The sequence below is a fragment of the Ailuropoda melanoleuca genome, chromosome 13, assembly GCF_002007445.2.
Source record: "Ailuropoda melanoleuca isolate Jingjing chromosome 13, ASM200744v2, whole genome shotgun sequence".
Taxonomy (NCBI): domain Eukaryota; kingdom Metazoa; phylum Chordata; class Mammalia; order Carnivora; family Ursidae; genus Ailuropoda; species Ailuropoda melanoleuca.
In genome coordinates, this window is record NC_048230.1 from 61,198,914 (window position 1) to 61,221,151 (window position 22,238).

The window sequence follows — 22,238 nt, forward strand, 5'->3', positions numbered from 1 at the left end:
GTTTGGCCTGACTTTGTGCGGCCACAGCTGTTGCCCAGAAATCCACAGGAGCAGAGGGGTGAGCACTGTGCCCTCCCAGCGCCCACTACTGGCCGGGCGCGCACCAGGTTCTTTGAGCCCATGTAATCCCTACCAGCAGCCAGAGCAGCAAGGGAGCAGGGGCTCGTCCCCTTGTTTTATATTTGGGGAAACTGATGTCTGAGAACTTCCATGAGGCTGGTGAGAGGAACTGCTTTCAGTTTCAGTTCCAAATGCCAGTTAAGGCTGTCTTTTTTGTGAGGAGCTGCCAATCCTCTTCCCCCTCATCAAAGAAATCATGGAGTAAACCTATTTCCCTTTTCACTTATCTGCCAGGAAGCCCACAGCCAGCTTTGCAGGCCAATTTCAATAACTGCAGAGCCCAGGGCCAATATATCTGCTTTCATTTTTTCGCCTAGAATTAGTTCTATTTTATGTTTTCGTCGGCTCTAATTTTGTAGTGTATTACATATACCTATATCTTCGTATGTGTTCTTGTCACCAAATAACCAAAAATAAACAAGCAACCACCAAAAGTGAGACTGAGAGGTTAGGCGGTGTCCCAAGGTCCCACAGTGGGCCCAGCGTGCTCTTCCTACTACTATCTGACCCCATCTTCTCCCTTCCTCAATCAAAAGCAGGTTCTGGACATTTGCTTCTTGCCAAGCACAAGAGGTAAGAGGTCCCACTACATACACACTCACTTCCCAACATGAGGTAACACTGAGAGTAGCACATACTCTGTCCTCGGTACAGTTTCCTGCATTTATACATATTGGTTTTCAAGACAATCCTGTTAGGTAGATACAATTATTATCCCCATTTTACAGAGAAGGAAACTAAGGCACAGAGAAGGTAAGTAACTTGCTGGATGTGCACAGCTAATAAGTGCCACAAGCAGGATTGGAAGTAAGTTTCCTCTCACTGTGGTGCTGTCAACTGAGTCACTGAATCCCTCATTTTACAGATAAGGAGACAAGGTTCCAAGAGACAAAGTGTTCCCTCAAGCCTGGGCTTTAACTATCAGGTCTGGATGGCTGCAGCTGTAGACGGAGAAGCCAGGGGCTCCAGGAAGCCCCACTCTCAAAGTCCAGCCAAGGCAAAGCCATGCTTCTAGAAGCAAGGATACAAGACCACTCCAGCAGAGGTACACAAGGAGGTTGCCGGGCAGAAACACAAGGACTAGAAACCTTCAGGATCTCCGAGGCCACCTCCGCTGCCTCTCCACCACAACCACCCTGGACCCCTGTGTGGTAGGACAGGTGTCACAAGCCAGCCGGCCCCACACGGCAAGCTGACAAACACAGTCCTCCCAGACATACTGGTGTCTGAGCCCCCAGTTCAGCCAAAGGCAGAATGGAAATGAATTCTGAAGCATGAAGACTCAGGTTCAAATCTCAGCTCTGCCACTTACTAGCTGTGAACCCTGGGTAAGGTGAGCCTCTCTGCAAATTGGGGTATTGATGCCAGATGCCACCACCTTGCTGGATGTCTGTGGACATGCAGAGCCCACCGGCCCTGTGCCCTCCCTCCCAGAGGAGATGTGTTGCTGTTTCAGTGCCTGCCTCCAGCAGCATCCTGGCAACTCCCTCCAGGGCATCAATCGGGAGATGACGGGGAAGGAGAGGGCAGGGAGGTTTGCTCCAACTTATCTCACTCAGGACAGGCTTTCTGGGACAAGACTGAAAACTAAAATTAAATAATGAAATATGAGTTTGAATAGAAACCCAAAGTCGGACTGATCTTGCTAGAACTGCTCAGTACTACCTCCAGGCAGGAAGGGAGTCCCCATGGCTTGTCCCACCGCTGGTGGGTATCTGCAACATCTTCCAGCCATCAGATGCAGGATGGGCTGGCAGCCCACGTGATGCATCTCGGTTACCATGGTTTCTGTTTACTCTGGGGCCTGGTAAAGAGGAGTGTTTGCTGTACTCCGACTTGCAGTCACCGAGGTCCCTGCACTGTCCTAGGCTGCACACAGGCAGGAGCCCGCGTGCGCAGAAGAGAGGCACTCAGATTAACTCGGCCCCACAGGGTCCTCCCACCGGACCCAGGGTGGATGGGACCAGGCCCCATTTTCAGAAGAGAGAACCAAGGCCTGAGGCTAGCAGTACCTGCCCAGAGTTTCATAGCGATGCCACAAGGAGCAGGGATTCAAACTCAAATTTGCCTGACTTGTCCTATTTTTCCAATTCTGTGCTGGCTCATTTATGATCATTATTCTGGCTCCCAGAGACTTCAAGCCTTTTCTAAAATGGCACCCCCTGAGATGCCTTGAGGGAACCTGTTGAAGGCTCAGGGACATCAGAGGCAGTCCATGGGCATTCCAGTTCCAGGGGGCTGGACACTCAGGTCCCCACACTAGATCCGACAACATTCTCAGTTCATAATTCAAGGATCACTGGCCAACAGAACTACATCCAAACACCTCACTTAATCTAGCACCCCAGACCCGCCCCTCAATCCTACACACGTGACCTCTCCCTCTCTGTCTCCTCGTCTTTTCCAATGCTCAAATCCCTCCTCTTCCACAAGGATTTCCTGGGTGCCCCATGAGCATCGATCTCTCCCTCATCCCAAAGCCCACCAAACCCAGCCACCCTGTGTATAGGCTGCCCATGGAAGTCTCTCCCCACCTCCCTCCTAAGACTGGGTCACATAGGGGCTGCTCAGGGGACATGTAGGAACCAAAAGTTCTTTTCTCAGACCAACTGTGCTGACACTTAAAGAGAACTGGCACTTTAATGGCTGCTCAAATGTGCCAAGTCTCTCCTTCCACAGGGCCTTCGCATATGCTGTTGTATCTAGAATGTCTCCCTTGCCCCATGTAGCAACCTGTCTTCCTACGACTCCTGAGGCTCTCCTGACCCTCCGTTACCTGGCTTCACAGTACCTGTGCAGCCCTCCTAACCAACCCTGTTATGCTCACATTTTGTGTTTCATTATGTCATTATATGTCTCTTGTTCACCCTGGAGTTCCCCCCGCAGTGCCTAGCACACAGCAGGGGCTCCATAAATGTTTGTGGTCAGCCATGGCAGATTACAAAGATGACCACAGGTCCTCCTGTTCCTACACGCATGCCCTCTGCACCGTGATGTCACTGCTCCTCTTACCAAGAGATGGAGTCTGTCTTTCCACCTTGAAGCCGGGCTTAGCCATGTGACTTTATTTGGCCACTGAGACAGCAACAAATATGCCAGGAGGAAAAACTCGAAAAGCATGTGTGCACTAGAGCGTCTCACTCGTGCTGTGCCAGGAGCCCCAGAACACTAAGTGGAGGAGCCTTCTAGCGGTTAGGAGAAGAGGTTTGGGGGAAAGCCGAGCCAACAGTCAGCCAACTCCCAGCCAGCAGCCTGCCAAGTGCCACACAGGTGAGCGAGGCCATCCTGCATCACCGAGCTGTCAGGTAACCAGCCAAGTGATCACAGAGGTAGGAGGGGGCCCTGCAGAGAGCAGCCGGCCCAGCCCAGATAGTCCTCCAGCCAATTCACAGATTTGAGCTAAATAAAACCGTGGTTGGTTTAAACAACTAATTTCTGGTGGCTTGTTAATGCAGCAACTAACAGGAGCTAACAGAAGAGCACTGACCACAATATGCTCCCAGCCGAAGAACGAGTGTCTGGTCTATACGACCTCAAGTTGAGAACAACACAAGCCTCTTGGGAGGTGGAAAGCAGCTAGAAGGTGAGGCTCAGGCCCCTGGGTTTGAACCCTACTGGCCTATGACTTTGGCTTCAGCCTGGACAAGGTGGGCACTCAACTCTGTCTGCAGTAGGAATAACTCATGCTATGCCAAGTCTTCTAGGTTGGGATGATTTGAGTCTAAACAGGGAACACATGTGAAAGCCCTCCCCCCCCGCCAAAGAAAGCCAAAGACCCTCTGCACGTGGGAGGACAAGTGTTACAGAATAAAAGTCATAACTTTGGAGTTGGACAGATTCTGGTTCCGGAACCACTCTGCTACCTGCAGGCTGTGTGACCTTAGATAAGTTTCTCAACCTCTCTGAGCTTCTGGTGTCACCTGACCAGGTACCAGATGTCTGTGACATAGTAATAAGAATATGTAACTTGCAGGTCTATTGTGAGGGTTAAAGAAAACAGTATACACGAGACACCTGGCACATAGTAGGTATTCAATCAATAGTAGCTCTTCCTCCATTGCAACCCCTACCCAGCAGGTACCTCTCATGTTACCATCTTAGCCCTGCCACCCCCACTTGGCAGTAACGCTTTCCATGTTCGATATCAGCATCTTGTGCCAGATGCCAAGTTGTGACTGTAGCTTACATAACATCCTGAGAGCGAGAGAGAGAGAGAGGTTTATTTGAAGAATGAGAAAGAGCTGGATGTTGCCAGCTTTGACTGGGGGAGAAAACTCAGACCATGGATAAGAGAGTGAGGAAGGCTGAAAATGATTCAGATCTGAATCCTCGGCCTCAAAGTCTTGACACACGCAAGCCCCCATCTACCTTCATCTGGGATAACTGTCTGTGGTCCTTCCTCCCTTCACCTCCAAGGCCCCCGCATGCAGGAAGGAAGAAGGCAGCAAGGTAGCTAGCTCTTACCTACACTGAGATTGCCGGACAGCAGTGTGATTCCAGCGCCTCTGTTCCACAAAGCACCTACAACAAAAGTAGAAGCCCCTCCACCCCAAGGACCCCAAATATCAAGAAAGTGGTCTACAGAAATGCTCCAGGATAGACTCCAGCCACCCAATCCAGCGCGCACGCGCACACACGCACACGCGCAGCGAAGAAGCTGAATCAGGAAAGATAGACATGTGGGGAAGAGGGCCCAGTGTGGGGGCAGGAAGGGCCCCAGAGCAGAGGGGTGCAACACTGGATTACTCGCCTCGCACACATCACACCTGCCCCCAAGCCCTCTGGGGCTCCCCATTAGAGGACCCAGACTCCAGGGCCTGGCACTCAGTGCCCTGCCCAAGCCGCAGGCTTTGCCCCCTCTTCCACACTAGCCTGTACCCATCCAGACAGCTGTGCCCCGGTTCCCCAAGCCTCCCGTCCCCTTGTCCTTAGCCACAGCTCCTCCCTGCTGGATGAGGTCCTAGAGGTCAAGAATGGGGGTCCTTGCAAACAGGTTTGGGTTCCAGTCCCAGTGTGCCCATGGCCCAGTCACCTGACTTCCAGTGCCTCAGTTTACCTGCAGAGCAGGATCAGCTTCTACCCTAAGTGTGGTTGTGAAGAATAAATATAACATAAGCAAAACACCTATCCCATGATAGATGCGAAATTAATGGCTCTTCTGTTCTCCCCTCTCCTATACGTCCCCATCCTACCCTTCTTAGAGGTCCTGACTAAATGCCTCCCTTTGCCAGGAAGCACTCCCTGAACACTGCAGGTCTCAGGGATTCATTCTCTCTCTCCCTCCCCTCCTCCTCCCTTCCCTCCTCAGTCTCTCTCCCTTCCTCTCCCTCTCTCTCTTCCTCCCTCCCTTTCTCCCTCCTCCCTTTCATCCTCCTCTTTTCTCTGCTCCCTCTCTCCTTCCCCCTCTTGGGCTCTGAAGTAAGAGTTGTCTTACCTATGCAGACCCCCACCTATCCACCCATCCCTACCTGCAGGCTCCATCACAACCTAGGACAAGGACAAAGGACCAATCACGACCAAAACCATGGGAAGCTGCCGCACAAACAGTGCCCAGAGAGCAGAAGTGGCTTACCCAAGGTCACACAGCAGAGTTCAAACAAGAGTCAACCATCCTGCCTCCCCTTCCACATTCTCAAGACTATTCTCAGACAAGGATATAGTGTATGGAGGCTGACGGGGTCCTACCCAGATCCATCCCCCAGAGGCTGTGAGTGCTAATGCCCCTTCCTCTGCAGAGGTGCCCTTGCACAACAGGAAAAAAGCACAGGAAGCATGACACCTCTCTCCCAATGCTCCCTGAGGAAGCTCACGGCCTGTGACCAACTGACAAGGGTATGCAAAAGGCCTCAGATGGGACCAGCCCTGGCCTCAAGATGGGACCAGCGCTGGGGTATCGCTCTTGCTCCAGGACTCCCCGCAGGATTGGGCAAAAGCAGGTCTCCAGCTGAGACCACCTCCTTGCTCACTTCCTCCCCCAGCCCTGTCCTAGGGCCCCCATGCCCCTTCTCGGGCGAGCACTCTTTCACGAGCACCCTTGTCTCAGGCTCTGCTTCTAGGGAGCTCAGCCTGACACAAAGGCCTTGGTTCTCAAACTGTGGTCCACTGACCAGCAGCTCAGCATCACCCGGAACTTGTTAGACCTGCAAACTCTCTGGCCCCACTCCAAGTCTCCTGAATCAGAATCTGCATTTTAACAAGGCCCTGTGTGATTTGCATGCACGTTAAAGTTTGAAAAGCTCTGGCTTAAGGTCAGTAGCCACCGGCCAACTGTGGGGACCATACAGCAAACATGGAAGTAACAAAATGTGCCCCTTTGTTGCAGCAATCATACAGCTAATGTGGGCATTATCCAACCCTGATTATTGACTGCAGAGGTGAGCCACCTAGTGTGGACATAAGCTCCCTGACCACCAGTGTGTCACGTCCGTGGCCCGTGCTCTGGTGAGGGCAAGTCCCATGTCCTTCTGGCTTGAGCTCCAACCCCACATGCCTTACTCGGTCACCAGAATTCTGTTTCTCTTTGGAACTAGTCCAATGTCTGCATTAGTCAATTAAAGCCTTTGCCTCTACCCCCTCTTGAGGAGACCCGACCCCCAACACCAGACAGCTAGGAAAGGTTCCCCAAGGACACCCCTGGAGAAGATGCTAGAAAAAGGGGTGGTTAGGATTCTCCAGGGCCCTGGGGGATGTAGGGAGGGGGAACAAGGACGCAGATGTCTCTGCCTTAGAAGAAGAAATTGCTGGCTTGCCCTGAGTCAGAAACCCCTCTTCAGAGGCCCCACTCCAGCCACCCAAGGGTATGAGCCCCTCATCCTGGTGCAAGCCCCTCAGAGTTCCTCTAAGGGGCTGTCCATGACCTTTGCAAAACTAAAGGCAATAACCAAGTCCTATGTGCTGAACGGACCCCAGGGCCAGCCCTGGAGGCTGCGATAATCCAGACGAGTGTTTGGACAGGAGCACCCTGCAAAGCTCGGTCAACGGTGCCTGTTGCCTGAGGAGGGAAGCGGTTCACCTTTTGCTAATCGTCCTAATTCATTTTTTATTACTAACTTTCCTGTTTTCTATTTGCCATCTGATTGAAGATATTACCAAAGGCATTTAAACGCATCAGACTGTACCACGATGGCAAACATAACTCTTTTTATTGAAATCTGCATTAATACACATATAATTCCCTGATCACAAAGACCTCATGGTCCACATGTTAGACCCTAAGTGAAGGCAGATTTGACAAGAGGCACTTACACAATTGAAGGTTCTTCCAGAAACAATAAGCTGCGTCAGGAGGGTGTGACAAAATGGGTACTTTCTCGTGCTGCCAGGAAACATGGATGACCCTTCTGGAAAATGGCATAACAACCTGAATCAAGAGCCATAAAAATGCTCACTCCTTTGGACCCAGGGGTTCTACTTTGGCCCATAGTCAACAGGCTGGGTCTTTCTTCAATGGTGGGAATGTTCTTTATCTGCACAGCCCAGTGGCTCTAGAGCACTGGAAATATGGCTAGTGTGACTGAGGAATTGAGTTTGATTTGATTTGGTGTGATATTAAATTGAAATAGCTGCACGTGGCTAGTGGCTATCATGTTGGACAGTGCAGCAAGCCATCATGGATTCCCTCCTAAACCATAGTCATCACTTCCGTCTGTCCTCCTGCATCCACTCTTGCCCCCCAGCCAATGTTTCCCCATAAGACAGTCACCAAGATTCTTCTAAAAATGCTCCCACTGCCCTTGAGACAAAGTCCAAGCTCCTGGATATGGCCTGAGGTGTTCCAGGTGTTGGAGGGGCAATGACAGCAGCAGAGGGGACAGTAGCGAAGTCCTCGCCAAGCAGGTGGCACTGGAGGAGAAACTTAAAGGACATGTGTGTTGGAGTTTGCCAGGTGGGTGGGGAATGCCCAAACCAGAGGCAGAGCAGTTCAAGTTGCTCGGATCAACCCCCACCCTTATGAAGCCGATATTTAAGCGGTGGCGATGGGACATAAACAATAATGTAATGAACGTGCATATTACACACCATGAAAAAAGGAAAGACGAGACAGGTAAGGGGTTTCTGGGGGACCCAGGTGGGGTAAAACAGTTTGTGGCACTGAATCTTCAGAAAGGAAATACCCGAATCAACACTGTTCTTGAGTCTGCGTGGTGGGATAGTGGCAGGGGATCTCCCCCTGTTCCCTAAACTTTTTGGCAGGTAACATAATCTTCATAATTTACAGTTCAATAAAAAGAAAGGGGTAATAATTCGAGGAGAGAAGTCACCAGAAAAATTCTGCTTGCTCAACAGAAATGTTCCCACGAGCTGGAGATTTTGTTATCTCTGAAGGCCAGACTGACTGTGCCCCAGATACCCCAACACAGGCAACTGGGAGCTACACCTCCCTCCTGAAAACAGCAAGGTCACTCCCGGCAGGGAGACGGGAGGTGGACAAAACAGGGGTCTGAGGTCTGCCAGCCCTTGCCCCAGAAGCCAAACATTGATTAAAATGCACTTCAACTTTCTTTCTTGGGCTCAGCTGCAAGTGAGGGTGGCGTGTTGTTACAATGGGAATTCAGATTTATTAACACTTACAGGCCCAGGGCGCCTGGCTGGCTCAGTCCATAGAGCATGCAACTCTTGATCTCAGGGTTGTGAGTTCGAGTCCCACGAGGGGTGTAGAGATTATTTAAATAAATAAAAATGTAAAAGCAAAACACCTGCAGGCACCAGACACTGCATTTCACATTTATATGTTTAATCTTCCTGACAACAACGTACAAATAAGACAAGGAAGGCCCAGAGATGACGAGTGATTTATTCTTATTAACACAGCCTAGGATACATTGTAGTGGTCATCTCTGGAAAATATAACCTCCACACCAATTCATTTATTCTTCCAACGAATTTTTATTGAGCACCTGCTACACAGACACCATACTAAGGTGCTGAGGACTCAGTGGTAAAGCAAACATCATGACCCCCAGTGGTCTGAAAGGCGGAACAGACACTCAAGTCATCTCATAGCTACATCATGCAATGGGGAAAAAATACACTAGAGGCTGTGAAGGAGAACAATGGGATAAGCACTGTGATTAGGAGGTCAGTGTCTTTGAGAAGGCGAAGAAAAATGAGCAGGAGCCAGCCATGTGAAGAATGAAGGCAAGAACATTCCAGGCAAAGGGAACAGCATTTGCAAAGCCTCTCAGCCTAAAAAAGCATGGTGGGGGAGACTGGGGAGAGGAGGGGGCTGGAAAACAGTAAGAAAGCCAGGGTGGCTAGAATGGGGTCAAGGAGGAAAAGGCTGGCTTTGCTCACCACCACATCTCTAGCACAAAGCCTGATGCCTCAGACAGAGCAGCTGGGAGCAGGCTGGAAAAGCAGGCAGGGGCTAGATCACAGCAAGATTTATGGACCCAAAAAAGCATTTGATGAGACCTACACACCAGGGAAAGCCATTGGAAGGTTGTAAGCAGAGTTCTGATTTAGGTTGGTAAGAGTTCACCAAGCCATAGCAGAGAACCATTGAGTGGTTTTGCCCAGAGAAATGACAGGGTCCAATTTGCACATCAGAAAGATCTTGATCATAGCTGGGATAGCTCCTCGGCTCAACCTGATATGTGACTTGTGGTCACTGGATAGTAAATGTCCCCAAAAGCTAAGCATCCCCAGCTGGCATGTGGGAGGAGGCCGCCTTTCAGAAAAGCAAGACAAAGCAGCAAATGACAGGATGTGTTGACAGAGCATCAGATGGGCACAAGGCTGTTGGCAGATGGAAAATTGTCCCAGAGAACGACTCAACAGGGTCGTGGCTTATTGTTAATGTCGAGCCATTAGGAAAACACAACTATGTGCTTCACGGATACTGCAAGACACAATCTGAGACAGAGTACAAACATTTAGCGCTTCATCCAAAAAAAGAGGTAAGACAACTAATGCAAGAGCCACTGGAGGAAATGCTTGCATCACACAGGTGGGTGGCCAAGCCCTCCAGGTTGTTTGTTTTTTCTCCTTGTCTCATGTCTCTCATTTAAAGTCAAAGTTTGACTCTTAGGCACCCACAGGCAGATTTGGAAAGAAATTAAAATGAACTCTCCCAGGTGCTTAAACATACATTATTATCTCATTTAATTTCATAAGCAGGTAAGCACTGGTAACCCCATTTTGTAGATGAGGAAACTAAGGCCCAGAGGTATTAAGTAGCTTTCCAAATGCCCCTGCTCCCCTCTCCAGCTTCATCTCTTGACACTCTGGTCCCCTCCTATGCCTTTGTACATGCTGTCCCTTCTCTACCTGGAATGCTTTTCTCTACCTTCTTCACCTGGCCAATTCATCTTCAAGCACAGACTGGGTGTACCCTCCTCTGGGAAGCCTTCCTTGACTACCCCAGCCTGGCCTGGTAATCCCACACCCATTTGGAATTGCTTATTTTCACCTATCTCTCTAATAAGACTGTGCTCCTCAAGGTCAAGGACCAGGTCTTAAACACCTGTACCTGCCTGGGATCTACCACAAAGTCCTGCATACAGCAGGTGGTGAATGCTCTCTGCATGGCTGAATGAATGCACTCTTCATAAGTTGCAAAGCCAGGATTTGATCCTAAGCCAATACGACTCCACAGCATATCTTTTAGCCAGAATTTATGTCTGTGTCTTATACTGATCAATCAGAAAACATAAACAAGCATGGAATAATTACAACCATACTGAGGATTTCATTCATCCCTCCAAAAGAGATCCTGAAAAACACCATTTCTCTGGGGAAGACAGGATGATGTCTATGGGGTAACGGGTTAAGCAAATCCTTTTTCCTTTTGCAAGAGAATTTCACCTTTGCTAATTGTCTTGCATAACTCCCCTGGAAACCTGATGAAGGTAAGATGTTAACTATGTTACTAGGCAACTCTGCTTATGGCAAAAATGACCCCTGGCTGGTAAGCTGCATCTGGACTGGACGTAACTATAAAAAAATTATAAATATCTGATAAAGAAACCAAACTTTAGATTTTCCTGAGTGCAGTGACTCTTAACAACTGACATGCCCCTTGCAAGATACCCTGGAAGATGGAACTATTACAGGAGCTATAGGTCCTTTGGGGAATAAGGCTTCTGAGCCAGGGTGACTTCCAAACCCACCCGTCATGGGGCTTATTCCCTTGCACCTACAGTAAAACCTGCAGAGGGCAGGCAGGCAAGAGAAGAGCTGGTGGCCACCTCCGTGGACTAAGGCCAGGGCTGCAGCTGGAACTATTCCCACGGAAGAGGAGCAGATCCTGCGCCCTGCTGGCAGGTGCTGGGTCCTGCCCACCTCTTACAAGGAGACAGGGACCAAGTATCACCCATGTGTGTCTTGTGAGTCTGAATGTTTAACTGAACCTCATAGAGTCCCTGTGGGAGAACAACGAGAAATAAGAGAACTGATCCAGAGACAAAGGAAACCATCCCAACCAAAACCACCACTATACCCGTTCTGAACTGGAAAGCTCCTGCGACTCTACCATTTATACCACTTATAAAAGCCAAAAACCTGGGATGGAGCCTATGTTCACTGTCCTACAGAGGACCTGAATAGCAGCTGGCAGCTGGCAGCAGGAGTGAGGGAGGGCATGGCTTGCATGTTCTCCTAGAGGCCTCACCACAAATCTGGGATGCAACCGTGGTTATGTGAAAACACTGGAGATCACAGAAGTTAAGTGACAGGTCCAAAGTCACACAGCTTGTAAGTGGCAGGATATCAAGCCAGGCATTTCCATTGAACTCAAATCACATTTGAATCCACTGTCTGGTTTTGCAAAACAATTCACTTACAGCTCAGATGAATGTATAGAATAGAAACAAGCATGGGGGTTGGGGTGAAAGGACCTCCTTAAATAATGTAGGTAGCACCCATGGGGCACTCAGTAAATATTTGCAAAATAAATGAGCAACAAAAGGCCCAGGGTCCATATTCCACATTATCAAGTTCAGTTCAAGTCAAAACAGCAAAATGGAACAATAAAATTTATGCATGAGATTGACCCTGGGTTATACTACTGAGTTAGATTCATTTCCAACAAGTTTCTAAATCATTCCTGCAAATTAGGCCCAACTTCGAGATAAGCACGTTTTAATTAGCTATAATATGAAGGCATTCTATTACCAAGTGATGTTTGAAGTTGAAAACCAAGGAAGAAGGCCCAGCTGGGAATCCCCTGGCCCCTAGAAGAGCCATTGCATTAACAGTAAAACCAAGGGGCAAGCGACCCCCTCTTCCATCCCTGAAGAGGCTGGGAGCCCCACGTGGCACCACAGAGGCTGCAGAAGAGACGAGCAGAGAGAGCACACTCTGAACGCCAGCTCAGCCAACCAGCTTCTCTGCTGCCTTTTGTAACATGACCTCTTTGGACCTCAGTTGTCTCACCTACAAAATGGGGACACGTGTGCCTGGGACAGTTCTTACGAAGGCTTAATAAGATGATATGAGAATGAGCCTAAGATGGGTAAATGCACGGCAAATAAATTTGTGCTTATTTCTACCCCACTTTTCTCCACAAAATAGCACGAAATTTAAAAATAAAAATCAGTGAGAGGGGACTTTTTGTTCAAGATGACAGACATACACTTTTTGCCTCTCCCCTCTACTAAACACTAGAATGCCCCCCCAAAAAGATACACAACAAAACAAACACATACATATGTATTCATAATTCAGATAGATAGATGGATTAAAATAGATTAACTCCAAAAAAGCCCCCATAAAAACACAAGAAAGGACTGGGGATCAGAAACACTAAGACTGCTGGGAAATAAGCAGTCAGACTGACAAAGAAGCCTATCAGCTCCAAGGCACCAGCACACCAACACGAGACCTCTGGAAAAGCTATTATCCTAACTGAACCCCAGAACATCCCCAAAGAGGGGCAGCAGGAAGCCCTGGGCCAGGCATGTGACTGGACATTTGTGTTGTGGCCTACAAACCTTGGAGAAGCTGACTGTTGGATCTGCCTTCAGGCTAAAGCCAGGGAGAAGAACTCCAATTAAATGAGAGATGTGCCTCAGAGACTCCCCGCTGTGGGGAGGCATGAGGCAGGAAAAACAAAGTGCACCAGTGCCCTTGGGTAACTGCTGGTCCACATGAGAAACAGATGCCCCAACCTCAAGTGAGCTTGTCCCAAGCACTAAGAGAAGTTCCCAGCTTTGAGTGTCCACCCACAAACCATACCCAGGGCACCCAAAATCAATAGTCACATTGCTTAGCCACAGAATTGTGGATCTCACAGGCATTGAGGAAACTAAAAACTACACAGCAGATCAGTCTAGACCTCTGTTTACAAGTAAATGTCAGTCAAGAATCACCAGGCATTTGTATAAAATATCAGCATAAAAAGGGGCCTAATATGAACAGAAGAACTAATCACCAAGAAAACAGAGTTAATGCAGGAAACAGATGATAACTTTTTAACTGTATTATAATCCTCAAAAAGACTCCATTAGAAAAAAAGGAATGGGATACTCTGATATAAAAAAAATCAAGAAATACTACAAAATTCTGGGAAATGAAAAAGTGACAAAAAACTTACTGGACATGAACTGAAGAATGGTTATAACTAGAAGTACCCCCACCCAACTCCTCTCAGGGGTTAGCCTTGGGGAGTGGGGCTGAGAGGGCAGTAGGGAGAGGAAATGAGAATGAGTGGCCCCCACCCCCATTTTCCTTTATAGCCTACTATATTTCTGTGTATCTTACAAAGAATAAAAACAAATAAAAAAAAAAGATGGCAGGACTCAAGATAAAGTAGAAAATTACACAAGAGTGAAATGAAATTAGAAGTTAACAAGCAAAAGACATGTGTGATATCCTATGTTATAGCTACAAAGGACCCACTCATTTACCTCCAAGCTTCCTGGGACCCACTGAAGACAATGGGAATAGGACAGCCATGGATAATGGCCAACACTGAGGCAGGGGCCAGGTGAAGAGCCTCTTGTTGAAGCTGTGACAGGACTCCAACCCAAGGAGAAAGCCATGGTCCCCTGCCCAGAGCGAACTCCCTTAGGCGCAAACCAGAAGCTTCTCAGAAATCAGTGTGGAGTCCTCCCCACCACACAAGAAAGTGCATGACATCTCAAGTAAGAGAATTCCTTGGGCCCCAGAAAATTCCATTAATTATCATTTTTCTTCACTCCAACCTAAGAAGCAATTATCCTGCAGCTCTCACTCCCATCACGAGATAAGGATGAATCCTCAGCAAGTGACACAAAGTCTCTAAAAATCATCAACATGCTGGCCCTTGACTTCCAGGGAACCAAAAGGAAGAGACGTTTTCTCCCTAAGATGCATCTCCCTCAAACAGGCACTATGGTGATCCCTTTTCTATGCATTCATCCCCAGCTGCTAGGAATGTCATAGCTGTACCCCTGCACTGGGAACCTCTCTGCCGCAGGGAGCTACCTGGGACAAGGAGATGCCCTGATGCCAATGACTGGATATTGCGAGAACCAAAAGGCACAAGCAGCTCTCTTGCCCCAGTTTGGGACAACTCTGAAGAGCCACGCCAGATCAGTGACCAGGTTCCAGGCCAGCTTCTCCCTCTGCCCAGTACTGCTTCCCTTACTCCCTTACAGGTATACTTCATGGGAAGTTCCCCCAAATAAACCTTCCACAGGCTACTCTCCACCTCAGGGTCTGTTTCCAAGGCAGCCAATGTAAGACTCTCTCCAAGATGAAGGAGACTCTCCCTATAACCTATGGGGGCTTGAAGAACTCGGGGCTCTCTGGGATATCTGATAGTGTCTGAGCCAAGGCTACAGGGCACAGGCCAGCAATACATCCCCCTTGTCCTAAGCCAAGGTGGGAAAACCTTCCCACATCTCAGTCTATAGCCATGTTCTCCTAAGTATACTTCCCAGGCCAGCAATATCAGCATCGCTTGTTAGCACTGCACCTTTTCAGCCCTTCCCTAGACCTACTACTGAGTCAGAACATCTGAGAGGGGCACCCAGCGATCTGTGTTTCAACTACCCTCCAGGTGATTCTGAAGGTTGAAAAGCAGAGAATTCCTGACTACTAGGTGAAATCAAACACAAGACATTAAACTTTTCTATCAGCAGAAGACCAAGAGACAGCTGCTGACAAGAGTCTGATCCAGCAACATGAAACATCCCATACTCTGTTCCACACCTCTGGCTCCGACACACTCCTCTACTTACAACCCAACCAGCTGGGATGTGACACTCTTTACAACAATCTCTGCTGGTGTCCCAGCTCCCCTGTAGGCAGGCCTCCCTGCCTTAGGCTGACAGAATCCCCAAACCACCCTCCAGACCCCCTTTGCAGTGGCTCTTCCCTCTGCCTAGGACATGCTTCCAGGAATTCCACATGCTCCCACATAGCCCGCCCACCATTTCCTTTAAGACTCTGCCGTGTGAGGCCTTCCTACACCCCTGGCACTGCCCCCAGACAATTCTATATTTAATTATGACTCCGCATTTTGAGCCATGTTACAAATCCACACAGCCTTTCAGCTACTAAAGAGAAGTTTCCCGTTGAGTGGCTGAGGCTTCCGGCCAAGGCTGGGTCCCCTGGCACACAGTAGGCACTCAATAAAAACTTACTGAACATCTGAGAAGCCCAGCGGTAAACGGGTAATTACATATTGAAAAACCACCATCTTGTTGCTCATTCTAGCAGACACCAGAAGTTTGCTGTTCTACAGCAGCAAGTTGAAGCATCAGGATAATTGATCAAAATTTATTATCCCGTGTTATACAGCATGTTTTCACTAAGAGATAAAATTACAATTTACCACGACTCATTAAGTTAATAATTACTAACCATATGCTTTTATTGCTGCTCCCAAACCACACTGAAAAATCACTGTGCAGGATTCTGGTCCATGTAAATAGGATGACTGCCAACCACGTGGATAAAGAATTTACTGACAGGGAGACGCAGGACTAAAATATCGAACTGAAAGTCCAAGCTCTAAAGCTCCACCCCTCTCATCCCCGTGACTCTCTAGGTTCCCTGCACCACATTTTCTAGGTCAGTGGTTCTGAAACTGGCTCACTTTTCCTCCCCCGGGGGGATACCTGGCAAAGTCTGGAGGCGTTTTTGGCTGTCATGACCAGGCAGGAAGCTCTACTGGCACCTAATCAGTAGAGGCCAGGGAAGCAGCTACACACCTTATAATGTACAGGACAGCCCCCCCAAAACAAGGAATTATCAGGTCCGAAGTGTCAACAGTGCTGAGGCTGGGAAACACTGCTCTAGATCAAACGGGACTTCCATAAATGTTTCTTTAATCTGAACTTCATAGCAACAGTATGAGGAAGGCATTACTGTCCCCTTGTACAGATGAGAAAACTGAGACGTGGAGTGGTTAAATGATGTGCACAAGGTCACCAGACCTCTCCAGCGAATGGCGCAGCTGCAATTGGAACCAGTCTTCTCTGCCTGATAAACCCAACTCTCCTCCCACACAGATTCAAGAAGGAATCAGAAGCCAAGGAAGTGAGCAGCTCTTTGTTAATTCATTAGGCTGAATGGTCCAACTAGAGACTGCTTCAAACCGGATAGAGGAAAAATCAGATCCAGAGACCAAGGCATGGAAACACCTGATGTTAGGAGGACCCTTCCCGTGCAGCAGCTAGGACGGTCAGTCCTCCAGCATCCAGGGCTGAAACCCGTTTCTCCAGCATTGTAACTTTCAATTGTGCAGCTCTTTATGAATAGAAATGAAAGTATTTCCTGCTGGGGCCACATGCTATATATGCACGATTTCCAACCTCAAGGCAAACCCCATGGGGGAGGTGTTCCTGTACCCATTTTGCAGATGAAGAGACAGAAGCGCAGGGAAGTTAAATAATTTGCCTGTGCTGATGATGGTGAAGGCAGCATTCAAACCCAGTTCTGCCACGTTCCAGAACTTACACTGCCTTCCTATCTTGAGACTAGTTCTAGGAAATCAGAGAGGCAAAATAGCTGGTCCTATGGAATCACACAGGGCTGGCAGTCCTGCAGGGGTTTCCTGTGCTGTATGCACAGACTCAGCTGCTCTTCCAGGCTTCCTGGCTGCTCTCTGTGCTGGGCTCTGTCCTCTGGGTCTACTTGGGTAAGCTCCTTTAGGAATAACAGGTCAGCCAAGAGACTCTTGGCCCCTGCTCTTCCCTGGGTGTGATGTGCTCACTAAAATCTTCTAAGAGCCAAAGAGATGCTAAGTTCCTCAAGCTACAGAGGAAAACTGGCGAGCCCCGAATTCATTCATGCATTCATTCATTCAGCGAAAATATATTGAGCACCTATGTACCAGGCCAGCTCTGGGAACACAAAAGTAAGGGTAGACACAGTGGTTCCTGCCCTCTGAAGCATATGAGGGCGCATCTCCTCTAAAAGTATCATCCTCATCCCTCCTGGCTGTATTACACTTCGCAATTATAAAGGACATGCCCAGGCTTCATTCGTTATATCACCACACCACAGCTCCCCATCTCACTAGACTGATGTTCACTGATCTGTTTTCCCTTTGCCAAGAGGGAAACAGAGGCCCAGAGAATGGCACTATCATGCTCAAAGTCACCTAGCAGACTGCGGGCAGCAGTGCCAGGCTGGGGCTGTGGTCTTGACACTCATATGGTACAGAAGTTTGGCCGACAGGACCTTTCAGAACAGACTAGGGGAGGAGCTACGGAAAACACATTTAGACGGAAAGTATCCACATCCTCCAGAGTCCCCAGGACCAGCCATCTCAGCTCACCTGGCCCAGGTCCACCCACAGGTGCCACCCGCAGTTACCTGTGCCCCTGCACAAAGAAGCAGTGGGGACCTCACCCACCAGAAAGGCTAAGCAGGCCTCATAAATCTCAAGTACGGGTGAGGTGGGGACAGCAACTCCCACTTCTTGGATTTTCGTCCCAAGGAGACTCCAATCATTCACTAGCCGAGCTTGTGTTGATCCCTATCAAGACACAAGATGCTGTGCCCAGAGCTGTGTGGGTGGGGAGTTGCATCACTTACCCACGCACATACTTCCTGAGTAGTTCTGGGTCAGGCACTGTGCCAGGTGCTGGGAGCCCACAGAAACCTGTACACAAACAACCAAACCACTGCTACACGAAGTGTGGTCGCTAGACCACTGGCAGCATCACCCAGGAGCTCATTAGACATGTAAATTCTCACAAAAAGACTTGTATAAAAATGTTCACAGCGGCTTTATTTATAATGGCCCCAACCTGGAAACAAACCCAACATTCATTGGGAGGTGAACAGATAAACCAATTGAGCTATATTCATACGATGTAATTTTACTTAGCAATAAACCACAACTACAGATAGACACGACACAGATGAATGTTGATACTATGGTGAGCAAAATGAAACCAGATGCAAAGATGTATATGCTGCATATGAGATTCTAGAACTCAAGTATGCTTAGTGCACTGAAACTGAACTTAAAGCAAGCATTGGCAATAGAAATCAGATAAGTCGCTTCCTGTAGAGGCAGGGATGGAGACTGTGGGCTGGAAAGGAGCATGAGGGAACTTTCTGGGGTATGGAAAATGAGCAAAATCTGGATTGGGATGGTAGTTACACAGGTGTTTACATTTGTCAAAACTCATGGAACTATGTACTTGAAATTCGCATTTTATTTTATGTCAATCATATCTCAGTAAAAAATGACCTACAAATCATTTGCCCTAGATCACAAAGCCACAATTGGAGATTTGAACCCATGTTTGCCCAATTCCAATAGCCAGTTTACACTAGCCTGCCATAGTTGAGTGGGGGGCCCCCAGGCAATGCCCTGAGCCTGGTAAAGTGCCTTGCCAAAGTCAGAATGAAGGGACTCCATAGATACCCATGGAAGAGTGTCACAATCTCCCCCTAACCCCTAAACCATGACAGAGACTTGAGGGGTGGGCACATAAGTGTCAAGCTGGGAGTCAAGAAACTTGGGTTGAGGCCTCAACTCTGCTCTTCACACACTATGTAACCTATAAGTATACTACTCTGTGACTCAGTTTCCCCTTCTGTGAAGCAAGGAAGAAGGAGAGGATCAGTGGTTCCCAGTATGGGGCCACAGATCCTGGGAGCCACAGGGCCACAAGCTCCTATGCTCACTAGGCACTGTTATTACATGAAATGAGTAATGTGTCTGCCTCATATCTGGTAAGCTATTTTTCAAATGCATGTTAATATTATTGTAATTAATAAAATAACATCTATTTCAAAGCAAAAATGAAACCACAGCAGCTTTTGCCATTATGTATTTTCTCAAACAAAAGATACCAAAAGAACAGCCACTGCTCATGACTTTGGTTTAAAGCGGCTGGAATCTCTGTGTAGAGCATCACTGAGGGGACAGTCACCAAGGAACAGTTGCCAAGGGCCCTTCCGGGTCAACTGTCCCATAGTCGTCCGGCATCACTTGGGCAAATGCTTGCCCTTGTGTTTCTCAGGCCTAGGTCCCTGTGGGGGCAAGCCTCTTGCGTGGACTGCAAGGACCGAGCCCCTAGTGTGCAGGCTGTGTCCTGGTTCTGCAGCCCAATTTATAGGTCCCAAGTTTGGTCATGGCTGCACCTTGGGCCTCAGTTTCCCCTCCAGTTCTGATAGTGATCAGCTATAAGAATGGAGCCCGGGCACTTCCCTCCCCAGTCCCTCACCATCAGACCCTGGTTACCATGTGCTCTACCTCTCAACCACCAGCACTAAAGATGACTGCCCACTTGGGATCTGCTACCAACAGGCATCTGACCCACCCCAGCTGAGCCAGGTGACTTTCCCTGCCTCATTCTGCCACAAGCCCGAAGACTGAGAAGCAGGTCTCACATCCAAGTGCAAGGTCAGACCTTTCTCTCACCTACCTTGGTGGACCAGCGGCCACCCTCCTCCGCTTGGACACACCCTGAGCTCTGGGCCAGGGGTCCTAGATCACAGACAGAAACCAGAATCACCAGCTTCTCATTCCCTGAGTGGTTCCCTCCCTGGCCGGGTTTCACACCAGTTCTTGGTGTTGAGTCAGAGCTTTACAGAGCATCAGAATAAACCAGGGGCCTCAGCTAAGTGCCCCCCACCAGAAGGCCCACATGTGGGACCACCCCACTCTGGCGGGGTTTACAGAAACACCACCCGAAAAAGGAGCACTCTGGGCTAAAGGCCACCCACCCACCGACCCAGGCTTTGAGGCACAAATCCCAGATCCCCATGCCCCCCCCCAACCAGAGGCTGGAACCTTTCCAACTTAATATTTTAAAATATAAAGCCAAGGGCAGAAGACAGTCCAGCTGCCCCCGCACCCAACAGTCGTCTTCTCTCTCAAGACTCCACTTGCTACTTTTAATCAATATTCCCTCCATCAGACTGGAAATAGCCTGAGAACCGGCCTTCTCTTCAGGACACCACCCCCCTCTTCAGCTTCTAACTTTGCCGGTCACAGGACAACGCTGTGAGACCTCACTTGCTGCCCACCTCGTCCCCCCCCCGCCGCCCAGGCTCTACTGGCCCAGGATCCCACTCCCTCACTCGGGGGGAACTGTGGAGGGCTTTGCCCTGCGACCCTAGAAGCCGCTCCCCAGGGCCTGAAGACGCACTCAGCGAGGCCCAGCCCCTAGGCCCCGCGATCCGCGAGGGGACGCCCCCTTCCCCGCAGCATCCACACAGCAAGGGGCTCCCGTAAAGCCCGTGGGTGGGATGAGGTTGAGACCCCGGAGGGCCACCCATTCAACCACCCGACGCGCACTCACCACGCAGCGCCACGGAGCCCGCTCGTCTGCGCCAGGGCCGCGGGGAAACCCACGCGCGCCGTTCAATCCGGGCTCCGAGTGACGAAAAGCCGCGCTGGGCTCCGGCCGGCCCCGGACCGACGCGCCTACCGCCGGACGCACCCACCGTCTGGCTTGCTAGCTAAGTTTGAAAGTTCCCTCCCCAGCGAGGGAAGAGACGCGGACGACGCAGCTGCACCTAAGCGTCCCGGGGCGGCCTCGGCGTGGGGAGCGGGGTCGGACGCTCCCTGTTCGGGGTGCCGGGCACGCGACTCTTCCATCCGAAGGACGCACCGGGGCAGCGCAGCGGGGATCTGGCTGGGGGCGGCGATCTCGGAAAAGGCCGGGGGTTGGGGGGTGTCCCTCACTGCAGCCCCAGCCTGGAGGGACGCCCGCTCACCGTTCCCGGGAGGGAACAGGCCTCGATTGGCCATTGCCAACTCGGAATCCCAGGCCCCGCCGGGCAATTAGTGAATGGCCAATTAGTGCGCTTGGGCGCCGGGAAGTTAAAGCCCCGACGCGCGAGTTGGTGACCGGGGTGAGGACCGGGGCGGCGCGGAGGCTGGGCGTGACCGTGTGTGGCTGTGTGACCGCCAGGCGACTAGTGTGTCTCAGGTTCACCGTACATGGGTGGCTGTGCGTGACAGTGTGCGCCCGTGTGAGTGTGAGTGTGTGACTGTCGGAGCAACTTCTTTGTGTGACTGTCCCCTGCTGTGACTGGGCGTGACAGGCGATGGGGGCATATAACGGAGTGGAGTGTGTGGCATCGTACTGTGTGAATGGGTGACTCGTATGTGGCAATGTGACAGTGTACGTGGGCGAGTGACTGCATGTCATTGTGTATAAATGACTGTTAGGGTGACTTCTGTGGGACGGTAAGGCAGTGTAAGCAGGTGCTTGGCTGCCTATGTGTGGCAGTGGGTCACTGTGTGTCAGCCTGTGAATGAATGTGAGGCTGTCAGGGGGACGTGGGCGAGCGTGTCACTGTGCCATCGTGTGAGCGACTGTCGAGGTGACTTCTGTCTGTGAACGGAATAACTCAGGGCATGAGGGTAACGGCGAGGGTCTCTATGTGAGTGGCATGTGCCCGTCGGCGGGGCTGATGCGTGCGGGTCCCCGCGCACTGGCACCGCCGGCACCTCCCCCCGTGGGTCTCCGAGAGTGCCCGGTCCCGAGCCGCCGGGTGACTCCTACCCCGCACTCCAGCCCGGGACGCTCCCGCCGCGGCGCGGGGTCCGAAGGCGCGGGCAGGCCGCGCCAGCCTCGGCGCCCACCCCCGGCCCCCGCCTACCTTGCCGCAGTGGTAATAGTCCAGGTGCGCCAGGCCGGCCGGCTCGGCCCCGGGCCGCGCGCCCACCGCGGGCGCCGAGGGGTACAGGCGGACGTCCATGGCGGGCGCGGCGG

General features: G+C 50.3%; 1 protein-coding gene across 4 annotated transcripts in view; it reads right to left on the reverse strand.

Annotated features, from left to right (window-relative positions):
• TOX2 (TOX high mobility group box family member 2) overlaps positions 1–22,232 on the reverse strand; it is a 144,526-nt gene extending 122,294 nt beyond the window's left edge. For 2 of the 4 annotated variants that reach the window (XM_034641484.1, XM_034641483.1), the window contains exon 1: positions 22,126–22,232. In XM_034641484.1, the coding sequence (XP_034497375.1) occupies positions 22,126–22,224 (99 nt within the window). In that variant the 5' untranslated portion in view covers positions 22,225–22,232. Of the gene's footprint in view, positions 1–20,816; positions 21,110–21,234; positions 21,435–22,125 lie in introns of those variants that run through there. The other 2 variants (XM_034641486.1, XM_034641485.1) reach the window with 2 other exon arrangements.
• Positions 22,233–22,238: the final 6 nt, after the last annotated feature.